General features: G+C 34.9%; 20 protein-coding genes and 4 pseudogenes across 24 annotated transcripts, besides 1 other annotated feature; 15 read left to right on the plus strand and 9 right to left on the minus strand.

Annotated features, from left to right (window-relative positions):
- On the plus strand, nucleotides 1–1,444 carry TVAGG3_0755160 (cysteine-type peptidase protein; the record flags this gene model as incomplete). The annotated part of the gene is made up of 1 exon (XM_001318208.2): nucleotides 48–932. The coding sequence occupies one exon, from the start codon at nucleotides 48–50 to the stop codon at nucleotides 930–932; it is 885 nt and encodes a 294-aa protein (XP_001318243.1).
- Nucleotides 1,445–2,940: 1,496 nt separating this feature from the next.
- Nucleotides 2,941–5,256, plus strand: TVAGG3_0755170 (uncharacterized protein; the record flags this gene model as incomplete). Its single annotated transcript, XM_001318209.1, has 1 exon — nucleotides 3,299–5,203. One exon carries the CDS (start codon nucleotides 3,299–3,301, stop codon nucleotides 5,201–5,203), a length of 1,905 nt encoding a protein of 634 aa, XP_001318244.1.
- Nucleotides 5,257–5,792: 536 nt separating this feature from the next.
- Nucleotides 5,793–6,284, plus strand: TVAGG3_0755180 (RNA polymerase II transcription regulator recruiting protein; the record flags this gene model as incomplete). The annotated part of the gene is made up of 1 exon (XM_001318210.1): nucleotides 5,793–6,284. One exon carries the CDS (start codon nucleotides 5,793–5,795, stop codon nucleotides 6,282–6,284), a length of 492 nt encoding a protein of 163 aa, XP_001318245.1.
- A 329-nt stretch (nucleotides 6,285–6,613) lies between these two features.
- Nucleotides 6,614–7,438, plus strand: TVAGG3_0755190 (nucleoside 2-deoxyribosyltransferase family; the record flags this gene model as incomplete). Its single annotated transcript, XM_001318211.1, has 1 exon — nucleotides 6,720–7,382. One exon carries the CDS (start codon nucleotides 6,720–6,722, stop codon nucleotides 7,380–7,382), a length of 663 nt encoding a protein of 220 aa, XP_001318246.1.
- Nucleotides 7,439–8,714: 1,276 nt separating this feature from the next.
- Nucleotides 8,715–9,077, plus strand: TVAGG3_0755200 (uncharacterized protein; the record flags this gene model as incomplete). Its single annotated transcript, XM_001318212.1, has 1 exon — nucleotides 8,715–9,077. The coding sequence occupies one exon, from the start codon at nucleotides 8,715–8,717 to the stop codon at nucleotides 9,075–9,077; it is 363 nt and encodes a 120-aa protein (XP_001318247.1).
- A 17-nt stretch (nucleotides 9,078–9,094) lies between these two features.
- On the plus strand, nucleotides 9,095–9,337 carry TVAGG3_0755210 (serine threonine-protein phosphatase family; the record flags this gene model as incomplete). Its single annotated transcript, XM_001318213.1, has 1 exon — nucleotides 9,095–9,337. The coding sequence occupies one exon, from the start codon at nucleotides 9,095–9,097 to the stop codon at nucleotides 9,335–9,337; it is 243 nt and encodes an 80-aa protein (XP_001318248.1).
- Nucleotides 9,338–9,341: 4 nt separating this feature from the next.
- TVAGG3_0755220 lies at nucleotides 9,342–9,826 on the minus strand (annotated as a pseudogene). The gene has a single exon. A coding segment is annotated over exon 1 (485 nt).
- Nucleotides 9,827–10,643: 817 nt separating this feature from the next.
- Nucleotides 10,644–26,136: part of a mobile genetic element that runs on past the window's edge.
- Nucleotides 12,007–12,873, minus strand: TVAGG3_0755240 (uncharacterized protein; the record flags this gene model as incomplete). Its single annotated transcript, XM_051245394.1, has 1 exon — nucleotides 12,007–12,873. The coding sequence occupies one exon, from the start codon at nucleotides 12,871–12,873 to the stop codon at nucleotides 12,007–12,009; it is 867 nt and encodes a 288-aa protein (XP_051091981.1).
- Nucleotides 12,984–13,385, plus strand: TVAGG3_0755250 (uncharacterized protein; the record flags this gene model as incomplete). The annotated part of the gene is made up of 1 exon (XM_051245395.1): nucleotides 12,984–13,385. The coding sequence occupies one exon, from the start codon at nucleotides 12,984–12,986 to the stop codon at nucleotides 13,383–13,385; it is 402 nt and encodes a 133-aa protein (XP_051091982.1).
- On the plus strand, nucleotides 13,577–13,914 carry TVAGG3_0755260 (uncharacterized protein; the record flags this gene model as incomplete). The annotated part of the gene is made up of 1 exon (XM_051245396.1): nucleotides 13,577–13,914. A coding segment is annotated over one exon (338 nt), but the record flags the coding sequence as incomplete, so codon positions are not given.
- Nucleotides 14,336–15,208, plus strand: TVAGG3_0755270 (annotated as a pseudogene). Its single transcript has one exon. A coding segment is annotated over exon 1 (873 nt).
- Nucleotides 15,884–16,321, plus strand: TVAGG3_0755280 (DNA/RNA polymerases family; the record flags this gene model as incomplete). The annotated part of the gene is made up of 1 exon (XM_051245397.1): nucleotides 15,884–16,321. The coding sequence occupies one exon, from the start codon at nucleotides 15,884–15,886 to the stop codon at nucleotides 16,319–16,321; it is 438 nt and encodes a 145-aa protein (XP_051091984.1).
- TVAGG3_0755290 (uncharacterized protein) lies at nucleotides 16,366–16,605 on the minus strand (the record flags this gene model as incomplete). Its single annotated transcript, XM_001291945.1, has 1 exon — nucleotides 16,366–16,605. The coding sequence occupies one exon, from the start codon at nucleotides 16,603–16,605 to the stop codon at nucleotides 16,366–16,368; it is 240 nt and encodes a 79-aa protein (XP_001291946.1).
- On the plus strand, nucleotides 16,636–16,899 carry TVAGG3_0755300 (uncharacterized protein; the record flags this gene model as incomplete). Its single annotated transcript, XM_051245398.1, has 1 exon — nucleotides 16,636–16,899. One exon carries the CDS (start codon nucleotides 16,636–16,638, stop codon nucleotides 16,897–16,899), a length of 264 nt encoding a protein of 87 aa, XP_051091985.1.
- Nucleotides 16,949–17,632, minus strand: TVAGG3_0755310 (HNH endonuclease family; the record flags this gene model as incomplete). Its single annotated transcript, XM_051245399.1, has 1 exon — nucleotides 16,949–17,632. One exon carries the CDS (start codon nucleotides 17,630–17,632, stop codon nucleotides 16,949–16,951), a length of 684 nt encoding a protein of 227 aa, XP_051091986.1.
- TVAGG3_0755320 (uncharacterized protein) lies at nucleotides 17,722–18,249 on the minus strand (the record flags this gene model as incomplete). Its single annotated transcript, XM_051245400.1, has 1 exon — nucleotides 17,722–18,249. The coding sequence occupies one exon, from the start codon at nucleotides 18,247–18,249 to the stop codon at nucleotides 17,722–17,724; it is 528 nt and encodes a 175-aa protein (XP_051091987.1).
- On the minus strand, nucleotides 18,372–18,710 carry TVAGG3_0755330 (uncharacterized protein; the record flags this gene model as incomplete). Its single annotated transcript, XM_051245401.1, has 1 exon — nucleotides 18,372–18,710. A coding segment is annotated over one exon (339 nt), but the record flags the coding sequence as incomplete, so codon positions are not given.
- Nucleotides 20,045–20,623, plus strand: TVAGG3_0755340 (uncharacterized protein; the record flags this gene model as incomplete). Its single annotated transcript, XM_051245402.1, has 1 exon — nucleotides 20,045–20,623. One exon carries the CDS (start codon nucleotides 20,045–20,047, stop codon nucleotides 20,621–20,623), a length of 579 nt encoding a protein of 192 aa, XP_051091989.1.
- Nucleotides 20,652–20,852, minus strand: TVAGG3_0755350 (uncharacterized protein; the record flags this gene model as incomplete). Its single annotated transcript, XM_051245403.1, has 1 exon — nucleotides 20,652–20,852. One exon carries the CDS (start codon nucleotides 20,850–20,852, stop codon nucleotides 20,652–20,654), a length of 201 nt encoding a protein of 66 aa, XP_051091990.1.
- TVAGG3_0755360 lies at nucleotides 21,381–21,830 on the plus strand (annotated as a pseudogene). Its single transcript has one exon. A coding segment is annotated over exon 1 (450 nt).
- On the plus strand, nucleotides 21,933–22,223 carry TVAGG3_0755370 (uncharacterized protein; the record flags this gene model as incomplete). Its single annotated transcript, XM_051245404.1, has 1 exon — nucleotides 21,933–22,223. The coding sequence occupies one exon, from the start codon at nucleotides 21,933–21,935 to the stop codon at nucleotides 22,221–22,223; it is 291 nt and encodes a 96-aa protein (XP_051091991.1).
- On the minus strand, nucleotides 22,239–23,111 carry TVAGG3_0755380 (protein of unknown function, DUF4106 family; the record flags this gene model as incomplete). The annotated part of the gene is made up of 1 exon (XM_001318216.1): nucleotides 22,239–23,111. One exon carries the CDS (start codon nucleotides 23,109–23,111, stop codon nucleotides 22,239–22,241), a length of 873 nt encoding a protein of 290 aa, XP_001318251.1.
- Nucleotides 23,148–23,600, plus strand: TVAGG3_0755390 (uncharacterized protein; the record flags this gene model as incomplete). The annotated part of the gene is made up of 1 exon (XM_001318217.2): nucleotides 23,148–23,600. One exon carries the CDS (start codon nucleotides 23,148–23,150, stop codon nucleotides 23,598–23,600), a length of 453 nt encoding a protein of 150 aa, XP_001318252.1.
- Nucleotides 24,073–25,377, minus strand: TVAGG3_0755400 (annotated as a pseudogene). The gene has a single exon. A coding segment is annotated over exon 1 (1,305 nt).

Genomic DNA, 26,136 nt, shown 5'->3' on the forward strand with positions numbered 1-26,136 from the left:
TGAAGATAAGTTTTTATCCACACGAAGAGAAGAGTTTTATAGGATGGATGCGTGAAACAAATAACATGTTTACGGGCGATGAATATCATTTCAGATTTGGCATTTGGATGTCAAATAAGAGAAGAATTCAGGAACATAATCGAGCAAATCTTGGATTTACTCTTGCTCTTAACAAATTTGCACATATGACAAAGTCCGAATATGAAAGTTTGCTTGGAACTACTATGCCAAATAGCTTTGGTAAAAACGGGAAAAAAGCCGAAAAAATTAATTCAGATATTTCTGAACATGTTGATTGGCGAGAAAAAAACGTTGTCAATCCTATCCAAAACCAAGGTGCCTGTGGTTCTTGCTGGGCATTTTCCGCAATTCAAGCTCAAGAATCTGCTTATGCTATTAAAACGCAAGTTCTTCAAAAGCTATCAGAGCAATTCTGCGTAGATTGTGTTGATGCAAGTCACGGCTGCAATGGTGGATGGATGGATTACGTTTACGATTGGGTTACCTATAATACACATGGAAAATACATGTTATTGTCAGATTATCCATACAAAGGAGTTCAAGGTTCATGCATTTATGATAAAACTAAGCTCACTTCCCATTTAGAAGGATATTACAATGTTCCACGTCAGAATGAAACAGCTTTAGCAGAATACATTGCTAACTACGGTCCTGCAGCTATTGCTGTTAATGCTTCTCCATATACTTTCACTTACTACTCAGGTGGAGTTTATACAGATTCAGCTTGCATTGCAACCATGTTAAACCACGGTGTTGGCTGTGTAGGATTTGGCAAAGAAGGTGATAAGAAGTACTGGATTGTCAGAAACTCTTCCGGACCTGAATGGGGTGAAAAAGGCTACATAAGAATAGGAAGAGATATGGGAAACCTTTGCGGTGTTTCTAGCGCAGCATTTGTTCCATATGCTTAAATTTATATCTAATAGTATATTTTAGTATTTATTTCTAATAAATATTCTATATATATTAGTTTTACAACAAAGATTTTTGAGTTTTGAAATAGGTAATTGTACAACTTTGAAGAATTAAAGAAAAATCTCATTGCAATTTCAATGTTAAATATAAAAAATCTTTTTTGCTTTGATAGAATCTATTAATAATCTTTATCATCAAGCATCCATTGATTTTAAAGGACATTTTGTAGCTAAGAATTTTTCATAAAATCAAAAATGATCATAGAAAGTACAGATTTGTTGATAATTTTCAAAAAAAATTTATTTTTTGTTTGAAAATTTCCTCTGAATTATAGGATATTGATACTTTAACGCTAAAATACAGGGCGAGCCTAAGAGATTTCATATGGAAAAATGCATAAAATTTAAAAGCATGGTTTCGTATTCTTATTTGATCATGTTCTCATGAATTTTTCCATTAACCAAACCTAGGAATCAAATTCTTAAGCATCCTATATGTAAGAAACAATAAAACCAGAGTGAGGTTCATTTCGGAAAGGAATTTCGATAAAAAAATTTTACCCAGATTTTCCTTACTTTTACCACCTCTCTAAAGCTGGGGACACCGCCTATCGTTGGGAGTAGCTATTAAATATAACCACCAAGGGTATTTTTCGAAATGCCGGTGTAGTGGAAACATCCGACATAATGATTCATTATGCTAAGGTTTGATTCCCATTTAGCAAATTTTTTTCTTTTTTGGATCATGAATTTTTTTTTGGGTCACTATAAGATTTGTTTCATGTTCTAAATCTGCTGCATATGTAATCTATTTTTATTTACCTATTTTTTAAAAATCTATTGGATTGCCAAATTTGAATATATTTAAAATCATAAAAATCCAAAAAAACTATAAATATATGTTTTATGCATAGTGCCGATACTCAAATATCAGATTACTTAGATCCATGAATAATATCCGAATTTTTTTTCTTAAAATTAAACTTCAAAACTTCTTGCAATCTTATTCTTCATCAATTGTAAATTTTTAAAACCATTTTTTAAAATAATTTTGCGTAAATTTTATTCTCATGTTGTTTTAATCGAAAATTGATACATTTTCAAAAAAATAATATTGACTTATGAAATTCATTTTTAAGGTGAAATAGTATTGTTTTTATTAAAGTATATGAATAATATATAAAAAATTAATGAATAATATAAGCAGATTTTTAGTTTACAAAACAAATATGAGCAATGCAATTTCAAACTTTTGCTGGCAATTTCGATATTGCTCAAGTTTGTAGTATTTGTGATACCTATAACATCGGCTTAATCAAAATTCGATTTTTCTTATGAGTTATTGAGAAAATTTGATTGCAATGAGAAGGATTTCGACGTTTTTGATAAACTAAGAGCTGAGCTTTAGGGGTTCAGTTCATTTATGGCTGTAGTTTGATGCGTAGATCTCTTTTTTATTGTAAATTCTTTCAGCATGGAGATCGAGAATGAATCTTTTGAGAACTTTATGAGTTTTTACACCCGTAAAGAGGTCCTTCGAGGAAAGATAGTCCAGACTACATGAAGATGTGGGTTAACCAAAAAAATCCGATGGTTTCCCCATATTCATGTAGATCTTCGAAAAAATGAGCACCAAAAAAGCCAAAAAAATAGGCTTTTTATTGGATTTGTACACTAGATCAATAATCTATTTAGGATCTGACACTCTTTTTAGCCAGAGATATGAGGTCCTTTCTAGGAAAACGATCTATTCATCCATAAAAAAAATGAATTATCGTTTTCCCCAGAAATTACATGGGGAGTGGTAAAAGTAAGGAAAATCTGGGTATTTCCTATTATTGCAACCATCAAACGATATTCCATCATAATTATAGAAATGCCCCAAAGACCTAAAAGAAAGCCTGTAAAATTACGAGAATTTGTGGTTCTTCATTCAATGTTTTTGATAGGTCTTCTCAATATTGAATCACTTCTTTCAATTTTTTTTTCAGTTTATATTGTTTTTATCTGTCCTTTGCATTCAAGAGATTAAATTCTCACCGGGATACCCACAAACAGTAGATATACCCGGGGAAGGTGCCCTATTAATTCCTATTACAACAAGTGTTATTTATTTTCCTGATAAAGAAAATTTTGAAATTGCAGTGGATAGCACTTACATAGCACCTCCAAATAGTATAAAAGTCAACACAAAAGACAATAAACCACATACTTTAACGTTTGGCGTCATAAATACTCCATCTGGGTCTTGTCAATGGACTATCATAACAGAACCATATTATAGAATCGATAAGGATGATATGAAAAATGACAACCTCATGTGCATTGCCATTTTCTCTAAGAAACCAACTTTCACAAATTATATGGTTAGAACCGTTGATATTGATAATGATGACAAGGTTCTAATATATTCTGACAACAATAAGCTTATATATACGATGTCATCTTATGATTCTTTCCATTATAACACGACATCTTTCGTTTTGTTTTTCAGAACAGACTCTTACAACACACAAGGCTTTATTTATGCTTTTGATACGGATAAGTTCGTTTCAAACGGTGAACACTCAGTTTTGATTTCAAATACAATTATTTACAATATTTTGCCTTACAGATACTTTATCGTCCATAATCCTCAATATTTTGAATTTACCATGCCACAGCTTGCAAGAGTTTACGGAGAAGCTGCTTTTTACACCCTTGAAGTTAGTAAATTCGAAATTCGACCGAAAGATAGCAAACATACACTTCATTTTGTCATCGTTCAACCACCATACGTTAACTGTCAAAACATAACGATTTATGATGGTTATTCAGGAAATTTCTCAATTGAAGGCTCATTTTACCACAACAATTGCTTTTTGATGGCATCGCCCTACATTATGGATTACTACCTTTACGTTTCTGGCCTCCAAGGAACAGCAAATATTTATTGTCCAAATGGAGATTTTGTTGTGAGTCTAAAAGATGAATATGGGTTCGTTACACGTTTACCAACAATATTGATGCACATAAAGATCGAGAAAACAGACCAAAAATCAATAATTTGCCTTCAACAATCTGAAATTATTTCTCCATTGTTTCCAAATGAAGTTTTCAATGACAAATTCGTGACTAACTTCACAGCCAGCCAGCAAATAGTCCAATATGAAAAGAGATTTTACAGATTTTCCACAGGATTTTATCAATATTACATTCCTGAGCAAGGATCTAAGTTTTACTTCAATAGGAACTCATTATATATCTTCCACAATCCATCATCATTTACTATTAAAGGAAATGACGTTTCTTTACTAGAAAATGATGATTATGTTGTAAATATCACTGATTTCAGATTGACAGCTGTAGTTAAATCAAAGGATTCAACACGATATTTGAATATATCAGTGTTTAACTACAAAGCGTTGGATACTTTTTCAAAATGTAACTCAGTTGACATAATTGACTTGAATTCCAACTTCAAGGACTTTGTTTCTACATCATACAATGACAAAACATTCAATGGAAATAACATAAACTTTTCCGTTGAAGCACAACAAAGAATTTGTCTTTGGTATGTATCTTCGAACCCATTTACCATGAACATATACAGACATCATCTTGAGAATCAAAATGATTTCCATATTTATTCAGAAAAACTTGGAGTTTTCAATGAAATCGAATATCCAAGTACAGTTACGAGCCGTTCGATACTTTCAATATGGACAACGAAAGATGAAGTCGATGGAATAGACGAAGGAGGCGCTTTTATTAGCGTTTCCCAAGATTATTATGATTTTGATGAAAAAGGTGGAACTTTTAGAGGTACAAGGTCATACATGGACTTCCCATTTGCAAAACATAATAGTTCAACGGGATATGTGTTGAATTTAGGTACCAGAGAAGAAAAATTAAATTTTGGACAAAAAACTTCTCAAAAGAAACAATTAACTACTGTCCAAATCGCGCTGATAGTATTCGCAGCAATTATATTTGCTGTAATTGTAGTTGTAATCATAGTTGTCGCTCAAAAACATAAATCAGACGAAGTAAACAATAATATCGGAAAAGGAGATAATGAAGTTGAAATGGAAGATATTCCTCACCAAACAATGTATTCATCTTCCAATCCAACACCAAACAACTCCGCAGCTGTAACTACAAATTCTCCTATTGCTTCTGCGACATCTTCAATAGATGCAACACATCTACAAACAGATTCGTCAAGCAGACCAAAGAATCCATACGAGCCTACATCAACTATGACTGCAACAGAATATAATCAATAATTTTTAGTTTTTTTTATTTGTTAATGCTTATAAAATTGTTTGTTATTTTAGAATACGTCTTATCTCATCGTTTCTTCATCAGCTGAAAGCTTTTTTCCAACAAAATTTCCAAATTCTTGGCATTAGAATTTGATATCTATGTTTTTCCTTAAAATATATAACATATATATCACATCAAATATAATATCACATCAGATTTCGCATTATCATGAGTTTTTCAAATTTGGTTTTATATGTTGTCGAGATGAGATACTAAATTTGGGACAGCCCGAATTCATACAATATGGAGATTATTAATTTATCATAAATATGAATAGAAATATCATTCTGAGATTTCAAAATTAACGATAAATTGTAAACTTTTAACGATGCCAATCAAGAGCAAAGGCCAAATAAAAGATATGTTTTGGTATTAGTTGTGTAGATTAAAATTATAGCGAAATCGCAATTTAAATTTATTCACACCATTTGAATGGGTCTGAATTTTTTGTGAATGTAATTCTGATTGATAGAATTTTTATCGTCAAACCGAAAATTACACTCAAATGAATTCAGCATATTCTTAGAAAATCATTTTTTATTAGACAATATGGCTATTTGTGATCAATCAATGATGAACATCAAGTATTTAATGCTTCCAAGCATTTTCACACTTCCTTTTCCAACATATCAAAAAATTCCTGAAATCATTCATCAATCAATCCAAATACCATCTTCTGATGATGAATCAACAACCAGGAATGATGTAGAGCAACCACATAAGATATCTGTAAAAGGATCCTGGTCTCAGGAAGAAGATGCCTTACTCAAGAAAGCAGTTCTTAGTCAATCACCAATTCTTTGGGATATTGTTGCCGAACAAGTTCCAGGAAGAACTGCAATACAGTGTAAAAAACGTTGGCTCTATAGGTTACATCCAGAAGTTAAGAAGACACGCTTTGAGAAGTGGGAAGATGACTTGATCATTGCCGAAAGAAAGAAACATGGCAATCATTGGACATTAATAGCTACAAAACTTCCTGGCCGTACATCATGCGCTGTTAAGAATCGATGGTATTCAGTACTTAGAAATAGAAATTGAAAATTTTCTATGAAACTATTATTGAATTTACGCATTGATGAAGCGCTTGTATATATGCTTATCTATGTCTATATAGTAAATTGTTTGTAATATTAATCTTTGTTAATTTTCTTGATAATTTTTATATTAAAATCAAGATCTCGAAATGATATACTGATATATTATAGTCAAATAATCTTATCCAAAGATGCTGCACCTCATTAAATAAAACAATTCGACATTTCATACTTATTGGAAAACATTCGACTTTAAATCATTCCAAAAGTTGTAATTAATTATTCTTTTCTAGTGAGACTTCGTAATCAATAGCTATTCAAGTAGATACAAAAAAAATTTCATTCGATTAATTTTATTTATAATGTATTATTGAAATACAGTATGAATTTTCATTGTGGTGCATCTTTCTAAGCTTCTCTTAAATTAAGAGCTTTCATTATGGATAAAAGCTATTTGATCTATTTTGCAGGTGATCTTTTTGACCAGAAACATATTACAGGAAATGCACTCCTTGGCCAAATGATTGAAAAGGTTTCAAAAGGTAAATATAAATGCCACCTTCCTCAAAATAAAGAAACAATTAAAGATCGTGGAACCCCAATTCGTGATAAAGATATCGAAAATCTTATGAAATGCGATTGTGCAATATTCAATTTCGATGGAACAGATCTAGATTCTGGCACTGTCGTTGAATTTTGTTATGCAAAGATGGTGGACATCCCTTCCATTCAATTGAGAACAGATTTTCGTCAATGCGGCGATCAAAACGATGGTGGAGATCCATGGAACTTAATGTGCTCGGGATATCCGCGAACAAAATCGTTACTACTTAATGCTCTTGGAATCTGGCAAGAATCTCGCGCCAAATATCCAAACCTTTCAGAGCAGTTAGAATATTACCATAAAAGCATTGCCATTAAGATAATTGAACAATTAGATGATGTAATTGCTATAAAACCGCTTTTTAATGGCAGTGTTGATCAAGCAAATTCAGCTTACAATTGGGCCGTTAAAACAGTTGGCGGTAAATTAAATGAATATCTAACAGAAAGCTGCATATCGGAGTTAATTCAATCAAAACACGCTAAAGGACTAATTTAATAATGTTTTCTTTCATATCTTTCGTAAAAAATCAACGTTATAATAGACGGCAACGATATAAAATTTTGAGAGGAATTACAACGATAATTCATATTCGTGAATCATCAAGGTCAGGTAAGTGGGGCTTCCAGGCACTTCGTGCCCTCTAGCCCCGAAGATGTTTAGTATAAATGAAGTTTTTATTCGGAAAATTGTTAGTCTTCTGGTGTGAATTCGGAGGACTCTTCTTGGATAGAGTCTTGTATTTCCTCCTCCATTGCTTCTGGGTCGAAAACATTATATAATGTGTCGCTTTTCACAAATTATATATGTTTTCATGTTTTGTCACTTTTCTGTCACTTTTCAGGAAAAAACATTTTTATTATTATATATAAATGAATTTTACAAAACCACCGTTACCCTTCTTTGGAAATAAGAGTAGATGTAAAGATATTCTATTGAGAGAACTTAAGAAACTACCGAATGGTCTAACATTTGTAGATTTGTTCGGTGGAAGTTTCTATATATCCCATTTATGTCATACAATATTCCCAGACTCAAAGATTATATGCAATGACTTCGACAACTATATGAACCGTCTCAAACATATTCCAGACACAAACAATATATTGAAAGAGTTAAAAGAAAAGATACCTATAGGTAAGATGGAACGTATACCATTAGATAAGAAAAATATTGTGAGAGAGGTTTTGAAAAAAGCAGAATATATAGACTGGGATAGTATATCTGCTAGACTATTATATAGTGGTGCTATAAGAGTTCATGACATTGAAACACTTATGTCAAAAGTTTTATATCTTAACTATACAAATGTTTTCAAAGAGAACATAGAAAAATATATTGAGGGTATAGAGTTTGTGAGATGTCGTTGGACAGAGTTGTATGAAAAATATAAAGACAAGGAAAATGTTTTCTTTATAGTGGACCCGCCGTTCTATAACACATGGGATTTTCAATACCAAGTAGACTGGACTTTGAGAGACTCTTTAGAAACTTTAGACGTTATACATAACCATCCATGCTTTTACTTTACATCCGATAAAAGTGGTTTGGAAACCGTTATGAGATGGTTAGAGGACATACATGACTATGAGTTTATATATGACAAGATAGAATATGAGAGAGGTTCTATAAACTGGAGAAAGTGTCACAATAAAGAAATTTTATTAGTAAGTAAATGTGGTTTGAAATCGGATTGTTAGTTTTAGGTTTTTTCCATTGTGTCATTTATTTATTTGACGTGGCAGAAAAGTACAGAGAATATGAAGATGAACCAATGCCTGCAAATGTTCAGTATATGTACTCGTAAGAGATATTTTTATCTAATATTAAATGGACGCACAGAACTTAGCGAATGCACAGCAACCTGGACAACCAAACCCAGAGAATATTCCAAATGAAGTTAGAATACAAACTGCAATGGCAAACTATGGTCAAGTGCCAACAGATGTACAAATGCAAACTGCCATGTCAAATGACGCTGCGTTAGGTTTGCCACCATGGTATGCAAATATGAGATGGAAAGAGTTTTATACAAACCCCGAAGTGGGATATAAACAACTTTATGCAGATGACGCGAACACAGGAGTTGACCCAGAATATGTTTTCTACCAGAGGAGAAACAGAATGTATGAGCTCCAGTTAAAGAATGCTATGGAACTCAACAGGAAACGTAAGAGACTAGGCGGACATTAGATTTTTACACATAGTAAATGGGTTTCTTCAGTAAGATAGGAAACTTCTTCAGAAGAGTTGGAAGAGGTATATGGAATGGAATAAAATCTGTCGGAAGAGGAGTATGGAACGGTGTCAAAAATATTGGTAAAAGAGTAGGTCAGTTCGTTGGTATTATACCTAAAGACCCTGAACCAGAAGAACAAGCTCCTGTTATACAACAGCCTGAACCTGCACCACAGTCTAGTTGGCAACCAAATCCAACACCTCAACCGTATTAAAAAATTATATTTTTACCGTTCGATAGTAGTTGTATATGAAACTAAGTTCTAAGTAAAACGCATGGTATAATGGAATTATTCTTTTTCTTCCATCTGTAGTAAACCATACTTGAAAGTCTGAAATACTTCCACTTGGTGGTTCGTATAACTTTGTAGGTTTTTCGTAAAAATCATTCATCAGACATAAGAAAGAGTTTTGCGCACCAGAAAATGAAGCATGAACAATAATAGCATCTGGGTCGAAAATATTTTCATATGTTCCATTAGGGTTTTCGACTTCATAATAGTCCGGGTGTACTGGATATGCTGCAGGCTGATTTAACATCCTCATAAATCTATACCATGCCAAGTTGTTATATTTTGTAGAAATATAAACGTTTTCTACAAGGTCTTCTATTTTATTGATTTTAACAGTTGCATTTTTCCTGTCATAAATAATATCGAGATGGTATTCTCCTTCGTCAATGTTAAACTGGTTTGCATACTCAATATAGATATCGTTTATTTTTTCTTGAAAAGCTTGAAGAGTTGTTTCTAAGTTTATAAGCAAATTCACTTGTAAAAGTTTTCCTTGTTCAAATTTCTCATACATACGTTTTTCTTTGTTATAGTATCGAACTTCAAAACCGACCGTAAATGGGAAACCATGTATGGCTTCTGAAATGAACTTCATTCTACGAAAGCCAATAGCTTTTGTGACAGATGGGTCTCTTAACCATCTTAATGGGTAGTCAAAACGATAGCCTTCATGCTTTACGGTATCTGTCTCAAACTTTTGACCGACATTAGTAAAAAGTTCATCTAATGGTTTAGTTGTAGCAACTCTTGAATTTTCTTTTTCTATTGGAAGCATAGTTTATCTATAATAAAAATGTCAAATGAAACAGCGTCTATGAGAGAAATACAACACAACCGACAACTCATTATGCAAGCTCTAAATAAGAACACAACAAACTTTTCAAACTATTCTAAGATATCTGAGTCATTGAAAGAAGGAAACTTAAAACTGACAATAAACCCAATGACAGATGAGTTTCTGTTTCAAGACAATAAGAACCATACTGTCTGTATAAATCCAACAAAAGGAACTTTAAACGAGAAACCTATAAATGAACTTCTTTTGAAAGCAGATGTTGACAACAAAGCTGACAAAGAATATGTAGACGATGCAATAGCAAAAGAAGAAGAAAGAGCTAACAATGCTTATGCAACAAAAGAACATACTCATCCTGAACTAGCAGACAAAACACATGTTGACAATAAAATGTCAAGTGAAGTGACAAGAGCTGAAAACGAATATTCTAAAAAGACTCATATACATTATATTAACCAAATACCAAGTCTTAAGGAAACATTAGAGACAAAAGCAGATAAGACTCATACACATTCTATATCTGATATTACAAACTTACAAGAAACCTTAAACAGGAAAAGTGACGTTGGACATACACATTCTATATCTGATATTACAAACTTACAAGAAACCTTAAACAGGAAAAGTGACGTTGGACATACACATTCTATATCTGATATTACAAACTTACAAGAAACCTTAAACAGGAAAAGTGACGTTGGACATACACATACATCTTCTGAAATAACAGACTTAAACGTTAGCCTTGAAAATAAAGCAGATAAAACATATGTCAATGAAATATACCAAAGTTTGATAGGAACAAAAAATATTGAAACTATTGTTGGTGACTTTTCTGTCAATGAAGAAAATAAATATTTTAGATGGCAGTTGGTACAGTCCTTAAAAAATGGTACACGGTATAAACTCATTCCGAAAAATAACAATGAAATGTATGTAAGCTATAAAAAGAATGATGGTACACAAGTTAAAGTTCCATTAGACAACAACTGCTACTTAAACTTATATGGAGACGAACAAAAGAAATATTTAAGAGTTTATGAAATGGCAGATATGACATTGCCTGACCCAGCTCCAGCACCACATTATTATGACTATGGAGATGACGACAGAACACCACATGTAGATGAACAAAAGCTAACATTATATTTAGATTATTATAGATATAAAAGATATAATGCAATAGAAAAAACGAGAATAGTATATTATTATACAGATGACAGAAATAAATATTATAGTCAAGATTTTACCTACCCTGAAAACATAAGATTATATTATAAAAAATATTCTGACACAAACCAGAAGAAACCTGAAATAGTTGCACTATATTTTAAGTTCAAAAGAGACAATCCTATAATATCTCATATGTTTGATTTAATGAACCCAGTAGGTTCTATTTATACATCTATGGAAGCAAGAGGTCCTCAAGTAATGTTTGGTGTTGGTGCATGGGAACAAATAGTCGACAGGTTTTGTATTGTGCAAACTCTTCAAAGGAAACAGGTGGAAGTAAAACGATTTCAGGTGAAAATTTACCTCCACACAGTCACTACATAGATTTAAGTACATCTCAAGCAGGTTGGCATAAGCATAGATATTGGGATTGGTCAGGAATGACAAAAGGTAAAGGATATGATGTTAAAGACGACGTTAAGTTTGCTATAAATTGTTACTGGAGTGACACTCAGGGAGAAGGAAACCATACACATTTTGTTTCAGGATATACGCAAACAACGGGACAAAGTAAAGAATACATGCCACCTTACATGACAGTTTACGCATGGTATAGAATTGCTTAGTCGTCATTTTCAACTTCTTTAGCATATTCGTCAGGAGTTGTCTTATATTTGTTAGGAACTGTCTTTGAAAGTATACCACCTTGAACTTTGACAAGTTTGAAACGAGGTCTGGCAATAGTAGTTTTATCTTCTGCTTGCAGTGTGTACATTTTGCCATGTTTGCCTAAAACTTCATAATATTCTCTTGTATACTTTCTTCTATTTTTACGAACACGAATGTGAGTACCTGTCGAGTTCCCATTGTTGTCATAGTCAATAGTATTTTCATATGGGTCGCGTTTAGGTATTTCTATTTTTACTTTGTCACCTTTCTGAAGTTTGAAGCCCGGCATTCTTTCTTGTTTGTCTCTTTTGACTAAATTATTAAATATATAGTCTTTCTCTAAGTCAGGGTTGTTTTTCATTTCTTCGGGGGAGTGGTTTCCCAAACCTTTTTGTTTACGGTTATTGTAAATATTTAAAACTTGTCTCATCTTTGCCATGGAGAAGTGTCTATATTTGTCGTCATATGACATTTCATTTGCTTCACCACCTTGTGGTTGGTTTAAGTCTCTTAACATTTTTATACAACCGTCAATGACACCAAGAGCAGAATGGTTTTGGTCGACAATGAAATATTGGTTTACATTTTTTGAACGCAGATAGTTTTTTACATCATCTGATTTGAAAGAACTTTCACAGTCAGATGTCAGTTTTGTTGGATGGTATTTGTCAACGAATATTGTCAAAGCAGTTTTCACATCTAAAATATTTTTGGACCATAATGGTATGGCTTCACAGTATCTTGTGTTTTGACCAACAAATATTAACCAGTATGGAGGTCCATCTGTTCTAACTCTCGGAATGTTTTCCAAGATATCCATAAACCAAGCATTTGGTGTTGAACTAAAGATTTTTATCATGAGTGCTTTCTTTGTCGCTTTAGAAACATAGGGGTCCTTGTTCGGATTCGTCATTTTTTACCCTATAAGAAATGGGTTTATTTGGCGCATTAGCAGGAGTCGCATCTAGATTTTTACCCGCAGTGGGAACAATAGCCAGAGGTGTATTTGGAGTTGGAAGGAAGATTTTGAGTACATTAGGTATACTTAAAGAGAAAGCACAACCTATTATACAAACTGTACAGAAAGGTTGGGATGTAGCACGAGATGCAACAAATCTTATTCCAAATCCTGAAACAAGAGGAAAAGTTCAAGGATGGATGGACAATGTAGGAAGACAAGCAGGAAACTATTATAACAAAGCAAATGACTACTATAACCAAGCAGGACACTATATGGACCAAGGTGAAAGATTCTTTAACAGAGGATATAACCATGCACAACAGTGGGTAAACAATAACCAACCGCAACCACCTCAAACTTGGGGAATGTAAAATTTTTTACTGAGATGAAATGAACAATACAGCATTGAGACAAATGGGTTCAAGATGGATTTGTCGGCTTCCAGCAGTTACACCACGTGTTTGTAAAGTTTTTCCTATACCTCAGGAAGTTTTAGACCGACTTAAAAAACCTAAACAACCAGTTGAAAACAAACCAAACTAAAATTTTTTACTGAGATGAAATGACCGAAGAAGTTGAAACGGTAGATTTGACACCACAAACAAAAAGTTCAGAACCATTGTCAAAACCTGTCAAAGAACTTACAGATGAAGAGAAAAATTCAATAATAGAAAGTGCCAGGTCTGGAAATACAAACCCTAACTATAAAGTCACTTTTCATAGAAATGGAACGGCTAGTATCTCAAAAAAGAAACAGACTCTCACAAATAAAATATTGAAGTCTGAAGGAGCTTTCGAGACAACAGATGGAAAAGTTTACTTCACTGACCAACAGTTCATTATAGAACATCTCATTGACTTAGAGTCGAAATATTCTAAACTTTACAACAAACACAAAAAATTGAAAGGAAAACAAAAACAAATGGCATATGATATTTATGAAGATGTTGACGACACAACTGTTCCTGCAAGTGAAGTAAAGTCAGAGGAACCGAAAAGTGACGAAAAACCGATAGAAGAAGAAAAACCAAAAACTGAAGATAAACCAAAACCAAAGTTTAGTTTCCAAACTAAACCAAGTCAACCTTCATTAGCTGGTATGGGTTGGCGTCAAAGACTTATGGCAGCAGGCGGTTATGTAAAGTAAAGAAAAAAATATTTTTTTATTTTTATAAAAATGCCCCCATATAGAATGGACAGAAAGTCTGCTAGAATAAAAGCAGAGTTACAAAGATATGGTTGGAGAGTTTCGAAGAATTTTAAATATAGGAAGGGAAGACCCATAAAAGTCTATGACAAATTGTCTGGTCTTCGCTACGAAATGGATTTGGAAACAGCACATGCCAATTATCCAAACAGACTAGAGAGGTTAGAAGAAGAACGTCTTATGGACATGCCTTTCAATGTTAGTGAACCTCAAGTTGAAGGACACGACGGCTTTGCCAGATTCTACTGGAAACATGACGAACAATTGCATCCTTTGAGAAGGAAAAAAGGAAAAGGTGAAGACACACATGCTCCCATGGAAAGAACAAGATATGCATATGAAAAGTATCGTGAAGTTAGAAGTCAAATTACATCTGGTCGAACCTTTACAGTAAACTTTGACGAAGGAAAGAACAAAGAAGGCTTCATGGGAGTACTTGCTGCAATTCAAGACGGAAATAAGAAAGGACACAATCTCAGATTGACCATAACAGATTTGGATGGTCACATTTACTATGCACATGGCAATGACAAACAGCCGCAAACTTCTTGACGCTTTCAAGACTACAAAGAGAGAACAAATGGTTGACTCCGACTCAGACATTTTGAATGCAATTGAAGGAATTGCAAGTGTCAAGTTCGAATGGTACCAACCTAACCCTCAAGCAGTCAGACAACATGCTGGATACTTCCCTTCAGAAATAAGTCTGACATTGACTTGACAAGGTATGGAATTTACAATTCAATTGAAACAATTGTCAATGAACCTTGTATTCTTACATGTCTCAGGAACTCTGGTCTTGTTACAGATGAGAAGATGAAGTATCTTGAGTCATGTGTGAAGACAAGGTACATTCTCAGAGGTCAATTGGCAAAAATTGCACCGTTGGCAAATGTCAATATCCGAGTCAACATACCTACAGCTAAAGGTTCTTCACATGACGACTATGTTGTTGACAAAGACTTACCATGGTTGAAGATTGTAATTGTCCACAACCACTTCATGTTGAACGAAAGTCTTACAAACCCATTCTTTGGTAAAAGTAAGTGCAACATTGTCAGAGCTGTAAACATTCTTTTCGAGAAAGGTTTGTTGGAACCAATTCCAGATGACAAGCTGACAGAAAGTTTTGTACCAAAAGACGAAACAAACTTTTCATTGTTAGCAAGACCAAAAGTTGTTCCAGACAAAGTTCTAGTACAAAAGAAGTACACAGTTCCACAAGGAGTTGGTATGTTCGGATACCAACCTGAACCAGAAGAACTTCCAATGAGGTTGCAAGAACTTCAAGATGCTATAAACAAACTTCCATTGAGACATCCAATTGACGTCAAATTGTATTGGAGAGCATCTGAGTTAGGTCAGAAGGTTTTATATGAAACAGGTTGCTTCGACGATGTTTATGAGATAACAGGAGAAGTTTCTCAGAAGATAAGAGACTCACTTGAATTTCCACAAACTGGACCAATTGGTTGCGACAAGTTCGACTCAGATGAAAAGATATACTATGTCGACCTTAACGCTGCATACATGAGGTTTGTCCAATATATTCCGACTGGAATTCCAAACGAAGATGGTGAGTTCCCGGGAAGGAACTATACAGTTGGAAAAGTCATACAACAACTGTATGATATTAGGAAAGCTTCAAACCCCAAACTTGCAATGACACTCAAATTGCTTATGAATTCGACATGGGGATATTCCATTAAGAAACCTCAAGAGATGAAGAGTAAACATTATGAGAAGGTCGACAACTTTGTTGAAAGGTTTTCTCCTTTTGTTTTGAAGTACGAATTCACTCAAGGTCAAAGTGGCTTAGTAACCACATTAAAACCTATTGTCGAACATTGGTCTTACCCTCAGTTCGCAAAGGCAGTCCTTGACAACTACAATGAGTTCTTCTCGGAAGTCAAATCGAAAGTCAAGGTTTACTATGAGAACATTGACGCACTCATGACGAACGAAGAAGGATACAACAAACTCATTGAAATGGGTTTAGTCGGTGAGAAGATGGGTCAATTCAAATTGGACAAAATTTTCACCGAAGTTCATGTCCTCTCCAAGCGTAAGTACTGGGGCATACTTGAAGACGGCACATAAATAAAACATTGCATGAAGTAAAAACGTTTTTATTCGAATTTGAATTAAAATGTGGGAATCCTGGGGAACGGGAAAGGCTTATTTACTTGAGGAACAGGTAAAGGTGGTGGAGGTGGTGGCAACCAGTCCATTTTATATTCCTTCCTAGCTAATTTCCGTTTAATTTCATGGTCGCCCTCGGAGTCTTTGAATCGGACAGGTCGAGTTACACCATTCTTGGTCTCAAACTCATATATAACCTGTTTGTCTGTATTTTCGTCGACTATGGCACGAGACACGAACATTGACCAAACGGACAAAAAGTGTCATTTCGGATGGTCAAGCAGCCAATCGCATTCGAGCACTTCCAAGAAGCCTTACGTTCCAAGGGAGAGGGTGTCTGGTGCAAGGCAGAGGTCATTAGACTCTACGAGCAGTACATCCTCAATGCCTGGGAGGACAAATCGTCCTTGAATTGGCAATTCTACCAACTCCTCTGGGACGACCTCCTACGCAACTGGGATAACGAAAGAGCCCAATTCAAAGGTCGGGAGCTAATTTTCCAAATTACCATTAATAGTGCCTACTTATCCAACTAAACACTTAAATTTACTTGGGGTTTCCCCCTAAAATAAAATTTTTTTACTCTTAGAACCACTCGAGGTTCTCCTTACGGTTGTTGAGCTTGTCACCGTCAATGTGTCTGACCTTCGTCTTCTTGCCTGGATTTGGAACCCATTGAATTGCGACAAGCTTGCCCATGGAGATTGAACCGCGATTCCGAAGGTTAAGGTTCAAGTGTCCCAAGTTGTTGAGGACTGGGGTAAGAACCTTGCCTGTCTCCTTGTTGCGGATTTGGTATGGGTAGGGTTGGGAAATTTCGTAACCGTCATCGGCAACAAGGGTTGCCCATGTAGCGGCTTCAGGAACTTCTTCGTGTTTCTCTTCTTCCTCTTCTTCCTCGACAATTCCTTCTTCAATTTGGTACTCACGAAGTACGGTGTTGCATGTTCTGTCCTTTCCGAGTACCTTCCAGATGGCGTCTATCTCTTCGAAGAAACGGTAGATGAGTCTGGCAAGGTCTCGGTTCTCTCTCTCGTAATCGCGCAAGGTTTCCGTGAAATCGTTCAGGCATTTCTCATTGGAAGCTTGGTTCATGAGGACATCGGCTTTAAGTTCCTTCATCTCTGTCATAAGACTACTTTGGAGAGTCTTAATAGTGTTTGTCAGATGAGCTTTCAATTGGGCAATTTGAATTTGAACTGGGCGCTTGTCTGGCAACCTTGAAAGGACATCTGCTATTGTGTTCGGCTTCGGTGCTTGTTCGGACATCGAAAAAATGAAGTGGTTTGAGAATGGCGGTTTTACTTCAAAAAGCTTGTTATGACAGTTATGTCATACAACAAGTTTAAAATAATATCTTATTCTTCTTCTGAACGTTTGTTGTCTCTTCCGATAAAAGTTTCGAACATGAGAACCAAAAAACGTTTTTTGAGATTGCGGAAGAGTTCAGGCAAACGTTCATATTCTGGATATGTTGGGAGCAGTTCAAAACATCTGAGCTGACTTTCGGACAAAATTGGGACAATGTCAGAAAATTCATCTTTGGTCGGACTGCTTGAAGGTAAGTCCCTTACATGTAAGTAGCTCTGGTAAAGTCTTCTCATTTCTGCTAACTTCTGGAGTATAGCTTCGTAATTTAAGAGTTTTAATTTTAATTGTCTTATTCCTCTCTTGACATCTAAACGGTAAGTATCCATGAGGTCAAGAGTAGCTTTGGTAGCTTTAAGTGGAGCTATCTGTTCCTTGACTTCTGCAATTTTGGTTGCAATTGTGGTTTGAGCTCCTTCAAGTTCGCCATCTATGTCGTTCTCAACGCCTTCAACCATAGCTTGAAACTCTTCATCGGTCCATTGAGATTGGTGTGGGACGAATTTAACTTGCTTCATTCAAAAAATGAAAAAAATGCTTTTACTCAAAGCGTGCCATGTATATGGCTATAAGAAACTTACCAGAAGGCTTCTTCTTCACATGAGTAAAAACATAAAAAAAGTGAGTTAAAATGAGATGTTTACTGAATTGGTTGGATGTCGCCTTCACAGGTTATGTAGAACGGCTGACCAGAGAAGTGAAGGAGACCCCTGAGAATTTGGTTCATTCTTGGGAAAGGGTTCTCTCTGTTTGGAAGTAGTATCCAAGGACGCTTGGCAAAGAACTTTATAATGGCTTCCTTCTTTGCTTGCTTTATGTCGTCGAAGGCTCTCCCGTCTGGTATTTGAATTGGAATTCCAGTCGAAGTCTCGAGATTCAAGGCAGCCCTTCCCCTTATCCAACCGTTAACGAGCTTGCCTTTTACATTCTGCCTGAGGAAGTCTTTAACAAGCTCGTTAATTTCAATTAGGTAAATTGCCTCGTCGGTAGGTTCGACCTCGACCATTGCTACTGTCAGTAAAAGTACTGCTACTGTCAGTAAAAGTACTGCTACTGTCAGTAAAAGTACTGCTACTGTCAGAAAAAGTACTGCTACTGTCAGTAAAAGTACTGCTAGGAGCAGAAAAAAAAGGAAAATTTGAGAGGGTTTTCGACGATAAAGTACTGCTACTGTCAGAAAAAGTACTGCTACTGTCAGTAAAAGTACTGCTACTGTCAGAAAAAGTACTGCTACTGTCAGTAAAAGTACTGCTACTGTCAGTAAAAGTACTGCTACTGTCAGAAAAAGTACTGCTACTGTCAGTAAAAGTACTGCTACTGTCAGTAAAAGTACTGCTAGGAGCAGAAAAAAAAGGAAAATTTGAGAGGGTTTTCGACGATAAAGTACTGCTACTGTCAGAAAAAGTACTGCTACTGTCAGTAAAAGTACTGCTACTGTCAGAAAAAGTACTGCTACTGTCAGTAAAAGTACTGCTACTGTCAGTAAAAGTACTGCTACTGTCAGAAAAAGTACTGCTAGGAGCAGAAAAAAAGGAAAATTTGAGAGGGTTTTCGACGATAAAGTACTGCTACTGTCAGAAAAAGTACTGCTACTGTCAGTAAAAGTACTGCTACTGTCAGAAAAAGTACTGCTACTGTCAGAAAAAGTACTGCTAGGAGCAGAAAAAAAAGGAAAATTTGAGAGGGTTTTCGACGATAAAGTACTGCTACTGTCAGAAAAAGTACTGCTACTGTCAGTAAAAGTACTGCTACTGTCAGTAAAAGTACTGCTACTGTCAGAAAAAGTACTGCTAGGAGCAGAAAAAAAAGGAAAATTTGAGAGGGTTTTCGACGATAAAGTACTGCTACTGTCAGAAAAAGTACTGCTACTGTCAGTAAAAGTACTGCTACTGTCAGTAAAAGTACTGCTAGGAGCAGAAAAAAAAGGAAAATTTGAGAGGGTTTTCGACGATAAAGTACTGCTACTGTCAGAAAAAGTACTGCTACTGTCAGTAAAAGTACTGCTACTGTCAGAAAAAGTACTGCTACTGTCAGTAAAAGTACTGCTACTGTCAGTAAAAGTACTGCTACTGTCAGAAAAAGTACTGCTACTGTCAGTAAAAGTACTGCTACTGTCAGTAAAAGTACTGCTAGGAGCAGAAAAAAAGGAAAATTTGAGAGGGTTTTCGACGATAAAGTACTGCTACTGTCAGAAAAAGTACTGCTACTGTCAGTAAAAGTACTGCTACTGTCAGAAAAAGTACTGCTACTGTCAGTAAAAGTACTGCTAGGAGCAGAGATTTTTATCGTTGTGGTCCGACAGGACACAAACGAATGTCCGACGTCCCACCAACCGAGTCCATTCCCAAACCAGAGGAACCTAAAGAACCACAACAGTCTCCTCAGCAACCTCAGTTCCAGCAAGTACCTCCGAATTACTACCAATTTCCACCTCAAGGTTACTACCCACCACAAGGCTTCCCGAACTACCCTCCTCAGCCTATGCCTTACTTCCCCAACCCTTGGTTGTTCCAGCAAGCTCCACCCCAGCAATTCCAATTCCAATCTCAATCGAAGAGAGACCAAGACTTCGAAGAAGGTCTGAACCGCTTACGCAAAGAGTATGCTACAGCTCCAATGGAAGACGACAGGCTTTCAGTCTCTTCCCTAAGGTCGACCAATTCGACTCGTACCACAGATTCGGTTCGTGACCGTGAAGACTACCTCAAGCAGTCTGAGAGACTCTTCATCTTACAGCCATTTACAGTTGGAGCTCTCAAGAACATGCGCAATTACGAAGGTCAGACACCAGCTGGAGACCGCAAAACAGACGTACTCGCAAGAGCCGTCCAGCTCGTCAAAACAAAGACGGAGATAGTCGACTTCATACTTGCAGCTTGCCCTTACAAGTAAAAAAATAAACAATTACGAATTAAACTTTTTACTCTTTCTTTTCTGAGTTGTTTAGAGCTGGTTTCTCTTGTAGAAACCTTTCGTACTCTTCCATGGTCATGTAATTGCGAATTTGGTACGCAATTCCAGGTTCGTTGTTTTTGAACCTGATGTATGTAACGCTTCCATCCTCCTCAGGGAAGTAGGCTGCTAACATCTGACCAAGTTTTCTCGGTGACTCGGAGCTCATAAAAATGTCACTTTTTAAACGTTAAGTTTTTAGTCTTATTTTACCCTTTGTTTTCAAGGTAGTATTGGAGCGCAATTTCTCCAAATTCTCTGTGTCGGAGTTCTTCAGCATTTTCCAAGGTGTACCTGGAGAACTCAAAGAAGTTGTCAAGAAACATACTGCCATGCTGCTCTTCTGAGTTCGTCGGTATTTTGGAAGTGTTGCACCTTCGAGTCTTCGGACATGAAAAAATGACACTTTTTCTATTAAACCGTTTTGGCATTTCTCATGAGTGAGTATAGTTCTGCCGAACCATTGGAAGAGAAGAAGTACCCTTGCTGGCAAAAGACAAAAATAACGTTTACCATGTGAAACGTTTATAAAATAACTGGGGTAGAAATGAGGTGAAAAAACAGGTGAAATATCACCTCTTCACCTAAATTATATTTTTATTGAATTCAGCACAAAAATCATGAATTTCCTTAAGATAGAAAAAATAAAGTTAGTTTTATTTTTATTTATTTTTTTATTTTGTATGTAAAGACAGATATGTCAACAACAGAGAAACACACAACAGTTATAGTCCATGAAGCTATAAATGAAGAATATGAGTGGGTTCAGTTTAACAAACAACTCCGTCTCATTCGTTCGGTCAAAGACGATATGTACCAAATGCAAAGTATTTTGACAGCATGTTTTGCTCCAGATACTAAGAAACCACAAGACTGGTTTTAGGAACCAAAGCACTATTGAACTATTAAATGAAGCTGAAAATTCGACTACGGATTTTTTCGTAGTCGCAAAAACTCGAGTAAGTAAAAAACCGCAGTCGCCAAAACTCTATGAAAATCGTGAAAAATTGCCAAACGGTTTGAGAGGAGGATATTATGTACATAGACTTCTTGTAAATGCTGTTGCAATGTGGGCTTCGCCTCGTTATGCTTGGTATATTTACAGACTTCTTGACGAAATTCATAGACAAGAACGTGAAGAGATGGAAACAAGCTTGAAGCAAAAGACAAAAAGCATTCAGAAAAGAATACCACGTTCGGTACCAAAAGGAAAGGAAAAGAATATAAGTATATGATTTATACTGAAGAGATGGAAAATGAAGAAGATAAAGATATGGTTATGTTGCATTTAGTCAGAAGAAACAACAAAAGCTTTTACGACCTTGCTAAGATTTACAAATCTGACAGAAATTGGTTCTATCGCGAAAACTTACCGATTTCAATGACCCCAAATGAAGATGTGAAACAAATAGTTCAAGATACGTTACCTCAAACACACTATGATATGAAAGGTTGTACAATACTTACCTTCAAAGAAGACTTACCGCTACTGAAAGAAAAAATAACAGAGTATTTTGACAACTTCAAACAAGCAGAGTAAATGAACTCTTTATTTTTATTGACTTTTTACAATTTGAACTTTATTTGCGTAGATATGAATTCTGAAAGAAGTATGAGGGTCTTGTATGACTTTATACTTCTCCCATAGTTCATGTCTGTCAAACTTACCTGCCATGGACTCTTTCATAAGTTCCATGAAATCGTCTTCGGACAATCCGGGGAAAAGTATTATGTCAGTAAGTATTCTTTTAACATCCTCACTTAAACTCTTTGCTGTCTGTACACAAATGACAACTGAGATGTTAAAGTGTCTGAGCTTCTTAAGAATTCGACACATGTCTTGTTCTCTATTCTTTAACAAAGGATGAGAAGCAAAGTCATCTAAGATAAGAAGACATCTATGAGGGTAAGTCTTCCAATCGTAAGATTGCAATTTCTTCGAAATGTATTCTATCTCTTTCTGTTTGTTTCTGAAGTGTTTCTTCTCTAATATTCTCTGCAGTTCCTCATTTGGGTCTTTAAACTTAGAATTTATATACTCATTTATAGCATTATACTTCAAAACTCTTCTTTGGTACTTCTTTATCCAATCTAACAACTCAGTATCCTTTATACATACTAACTTAGACTTCTTTATAATATCTTTGAACGAATTGACGGTTTGGTCAAATTGACCAGAAGTCGAACAAATAACAACTAACTCATAGAATGGGTTCTTCTCATCTAGTTCTTGTTGTTGTGCAGCCATTTTAAGATAAGTGAAAGTCTTACCCGACCCAGGTGGTGCAATTAGACCTGTTATACCATTCTGAGCAAATAAGAACTTTTCATGTATAGGCTTTATCTGAGCATTTTCTAACTTCCTCTTGTTCTTGTTTAAAACATTCTCAAATTTCTTGTCAATGTCAGCAAACTTTTTTTCTAACATATTTTTAGAAAAATTAAAATTTTTATCTTTTAGAAAATGTCTAGCGATTTCGCTATCTATATTCGAGACAAGCTTTTCGACAGCAAAACATCTGTCGACCATAAAATCTTACATAGTGTAAACAAGAAAGGTGAATTTGTTCTAAAGTTCTGTTTCTGGGAATATGACAAGAACCATAAAACATTAAGCAGAGCAGTCTTAAAATTTGTCAATGACAGACTTGTTGACAGAGATGACGCCGATTGGAAAGATGAAGTCCAACAAAACTTCTTAGAATGCAAAGAAGACACATGCGCTGTTCTTGAAGATGAAATAGAAAACAGAATAGAAGAGCTATTAAAGGACAAAGAACTTTTACATAAATATGGTTGCGCCAAATTTGACATAACTCCACCAGAAAAGAAGAAGAGAGAAAAGAAAGAAAAGAAAGTAGAAGAAGAGAAGAAAGAACCTGAACCAGTTCCAGAGAAAAAGAAATTTGACATGTAAAAATAAAATTTTATTTTTAGAACATTTCTGGGTCAATGTCAATGTTCTCTTCCTCTTTAGGAGTAAACACTGGCTTAGACTCTAAAATCTTTTTACCCAATTTTACCTTGAACTTCTACAACTTTAGACTCATAATATTCATAGTCGTCTGCTTTCTTTGGTTCATAAGGTATAACAAGTTTGTATGCTTTGCCTTCTTTAAGGTTTGAGAACCTTCTGTCAAAACTTTCTTTGACTGTTAACAAACCTTCTATGTCTAAGTCTTCAAATTTCGCACCATTTTTAGTCACAATAGCAAACTTAACTGGTTCGATGTTCCAAACTTTGCTGAATGAAGACTTTTCAAAATGGTAGAAGTAAACATTCAAATATGTGAATGGGTCTAGTTCTTCTTTAAGTCCTGACATGTACTTGTTTACTGAGATGAATTTTCCATCTTTTCTATCGGATAAAAAAATATTTTTTTTAAAATTTACTCAGAAAAATTTTTCTTTGTATATACACCATTCTGTACGTCTAAAAGACTTTTGACATTTGCCAAGAATGTTCGTTTAGAAGCTGCATATAACCATATTCTTGACAATATTGTTTATATTCATCATATAAAGACCTTTCATCTAAACACTCAAAGTCAGTTTCATCTATGAACAGTTCATATACACTCTTGTTTGCTTCTAACAATGTTTGTCTCTCTTCGGTATGTGGAATTTGTCTTGGATTGAACTTAGAAATATCTAATGTCATGAAATATGAGAACAAGTGGTTGTAAAAGTCAGATGTCAAAGTTTCTGCTAAGTCGTCAAAATATTCTGTATCTTGCATATGAGAATCTGACGTTCTGACAACTACATATCTTCTGTCAGAACTTTCTAACTTCATCGGAACAGCATTGTTTGAAACCATAATGAAGTTTGCAACATTTTCACAAACTCTTTGGTCTTTATACTTTCTTTCAACAACTCCAACTTTATCTGTTATAAGACTCTTCAAAGCATCTGAGTTTAAAACTTTTGTTGTATCTATACTTTGAAGTTCATTGCAAACTATAAGTTTCATATTCTCTATTGAGGAGTTAAATTTACCGCAGATGTTTTCTAAGTTTGTCATATTCGGATTCGAATAGCCCTCTAACAGTTTGCACAAGATATCTGTAAAGAATGTGTTCTTACCTGTTCCTTGTTTTCCAATTATAATGAGAGCAGTTTCATTCTTAGCACTTGGATGTTGTAAGATGTTTGCAAACCAACATAAGATATACTCATAAACCTTTTCGTTTCCATTGCATATAATTTCTTTGACATGGTCTAACCAAGCTTCTATAATACTTGTTTCATTCTACTTGTTCGTATTTATATCCAGTGAAGATAGAATAGAAGTTTGGAGAAGGTGTATAGAACTTTATACCTCGAACTGAAAAATCTTCTAACTTTGACAATAAGATATCCCAAGCATCTAACATCTTCATTCCAACTTGTACAACTTTTATTTTCTTAAGTTTCTGTCTACATTCTTGTTCTGAAACTATTGTTGCTCTTGGTTTGTTAAAGACAACATCCCATTCTTTCATGACATAACATTCTGGGGCAGAGTCAACATAAATGACTAAACGTTTCAAATTCTCGACTGCTTTGTTATAGTCTCTAAATGGACACATATTTCTGAATGCTTGGAAGTCATAAAAATCTGAAACATCTATTCTGTACATTTTTATAAAAATAAAAAAATAATATTTTTTTATTCTTGACTTTGTTGTTCATTTGTTCATTTGTTGCATTTGTTGTTCTTGAGCTATTTGTTGTTGAAGTTGTTCTTGTAATACAATACTTTCACCAGTTGCATCTTCCAATTCGAAACTTTCTGCCGTCATTGACAAATACATAGGACATAAAAGTTTTACAGGAACAAAGTTTGCGTCAACTAATGTCAACGTTATACTTGCCAAAGTGTTTGAGTTCACTAAGGTTGAAAATTCTGCATTCGAATGAACAATAGGCAAACCAGCAGAGAAAGTATTGTTTATACGCATAAGTATCTTTTGGTCATAATAGTTTCTGTCGACATTCGAATAACACTTTGAACCTAAGTTTGAAACAATATATAAGATTGGTGTGCTTAATGTCAATGGAATAGACATTCCTTGTATGACACCTTTTCCTGTTATAGGAAACTGTTGGTAGTAAAAACCAGAAATAAGTTTTGTATTATAGCTCATATCGTTTATAGTAAACTCAGTCGGACATCCAAACATAATGAAACCTGCTCTAGTTGCAGCACATGTTACACCGTACTTAAAGTATTAAATAAGTCAACAAAACCTGTTGGTGGTATATCTGAGTAAGTATCTTCAAAGGAGTATTTTTTACCATTCACAACAATAAATCTTCTGGTGTCAAAAGAGCAAAACAGGCTTTAGTCGTCATTGTGTTTAAGGTTAGTTTACAATATCGTCCTTGAGGACTTTGTAAGTTTGTTGTTATAGAATTATATGACTCAGGGTTTTTAGTCGTAATAGTATAAACCATTATGTCTTCTGCCA

The sequence above is a fragment of the Trichomonas vaginalis genome, chromosome III (genome assembly GCF_026262505.1).
Source record: "Trichomonas vaginalis G3 chromosome III, whole genome shotgun sequence".
Taxonomy (NCBI): domain Eukaryota; phylum Parabasalia; order Trichomonadida; family Trichomonadidae; genus Trichomonas; species Trichomonas vaginalis.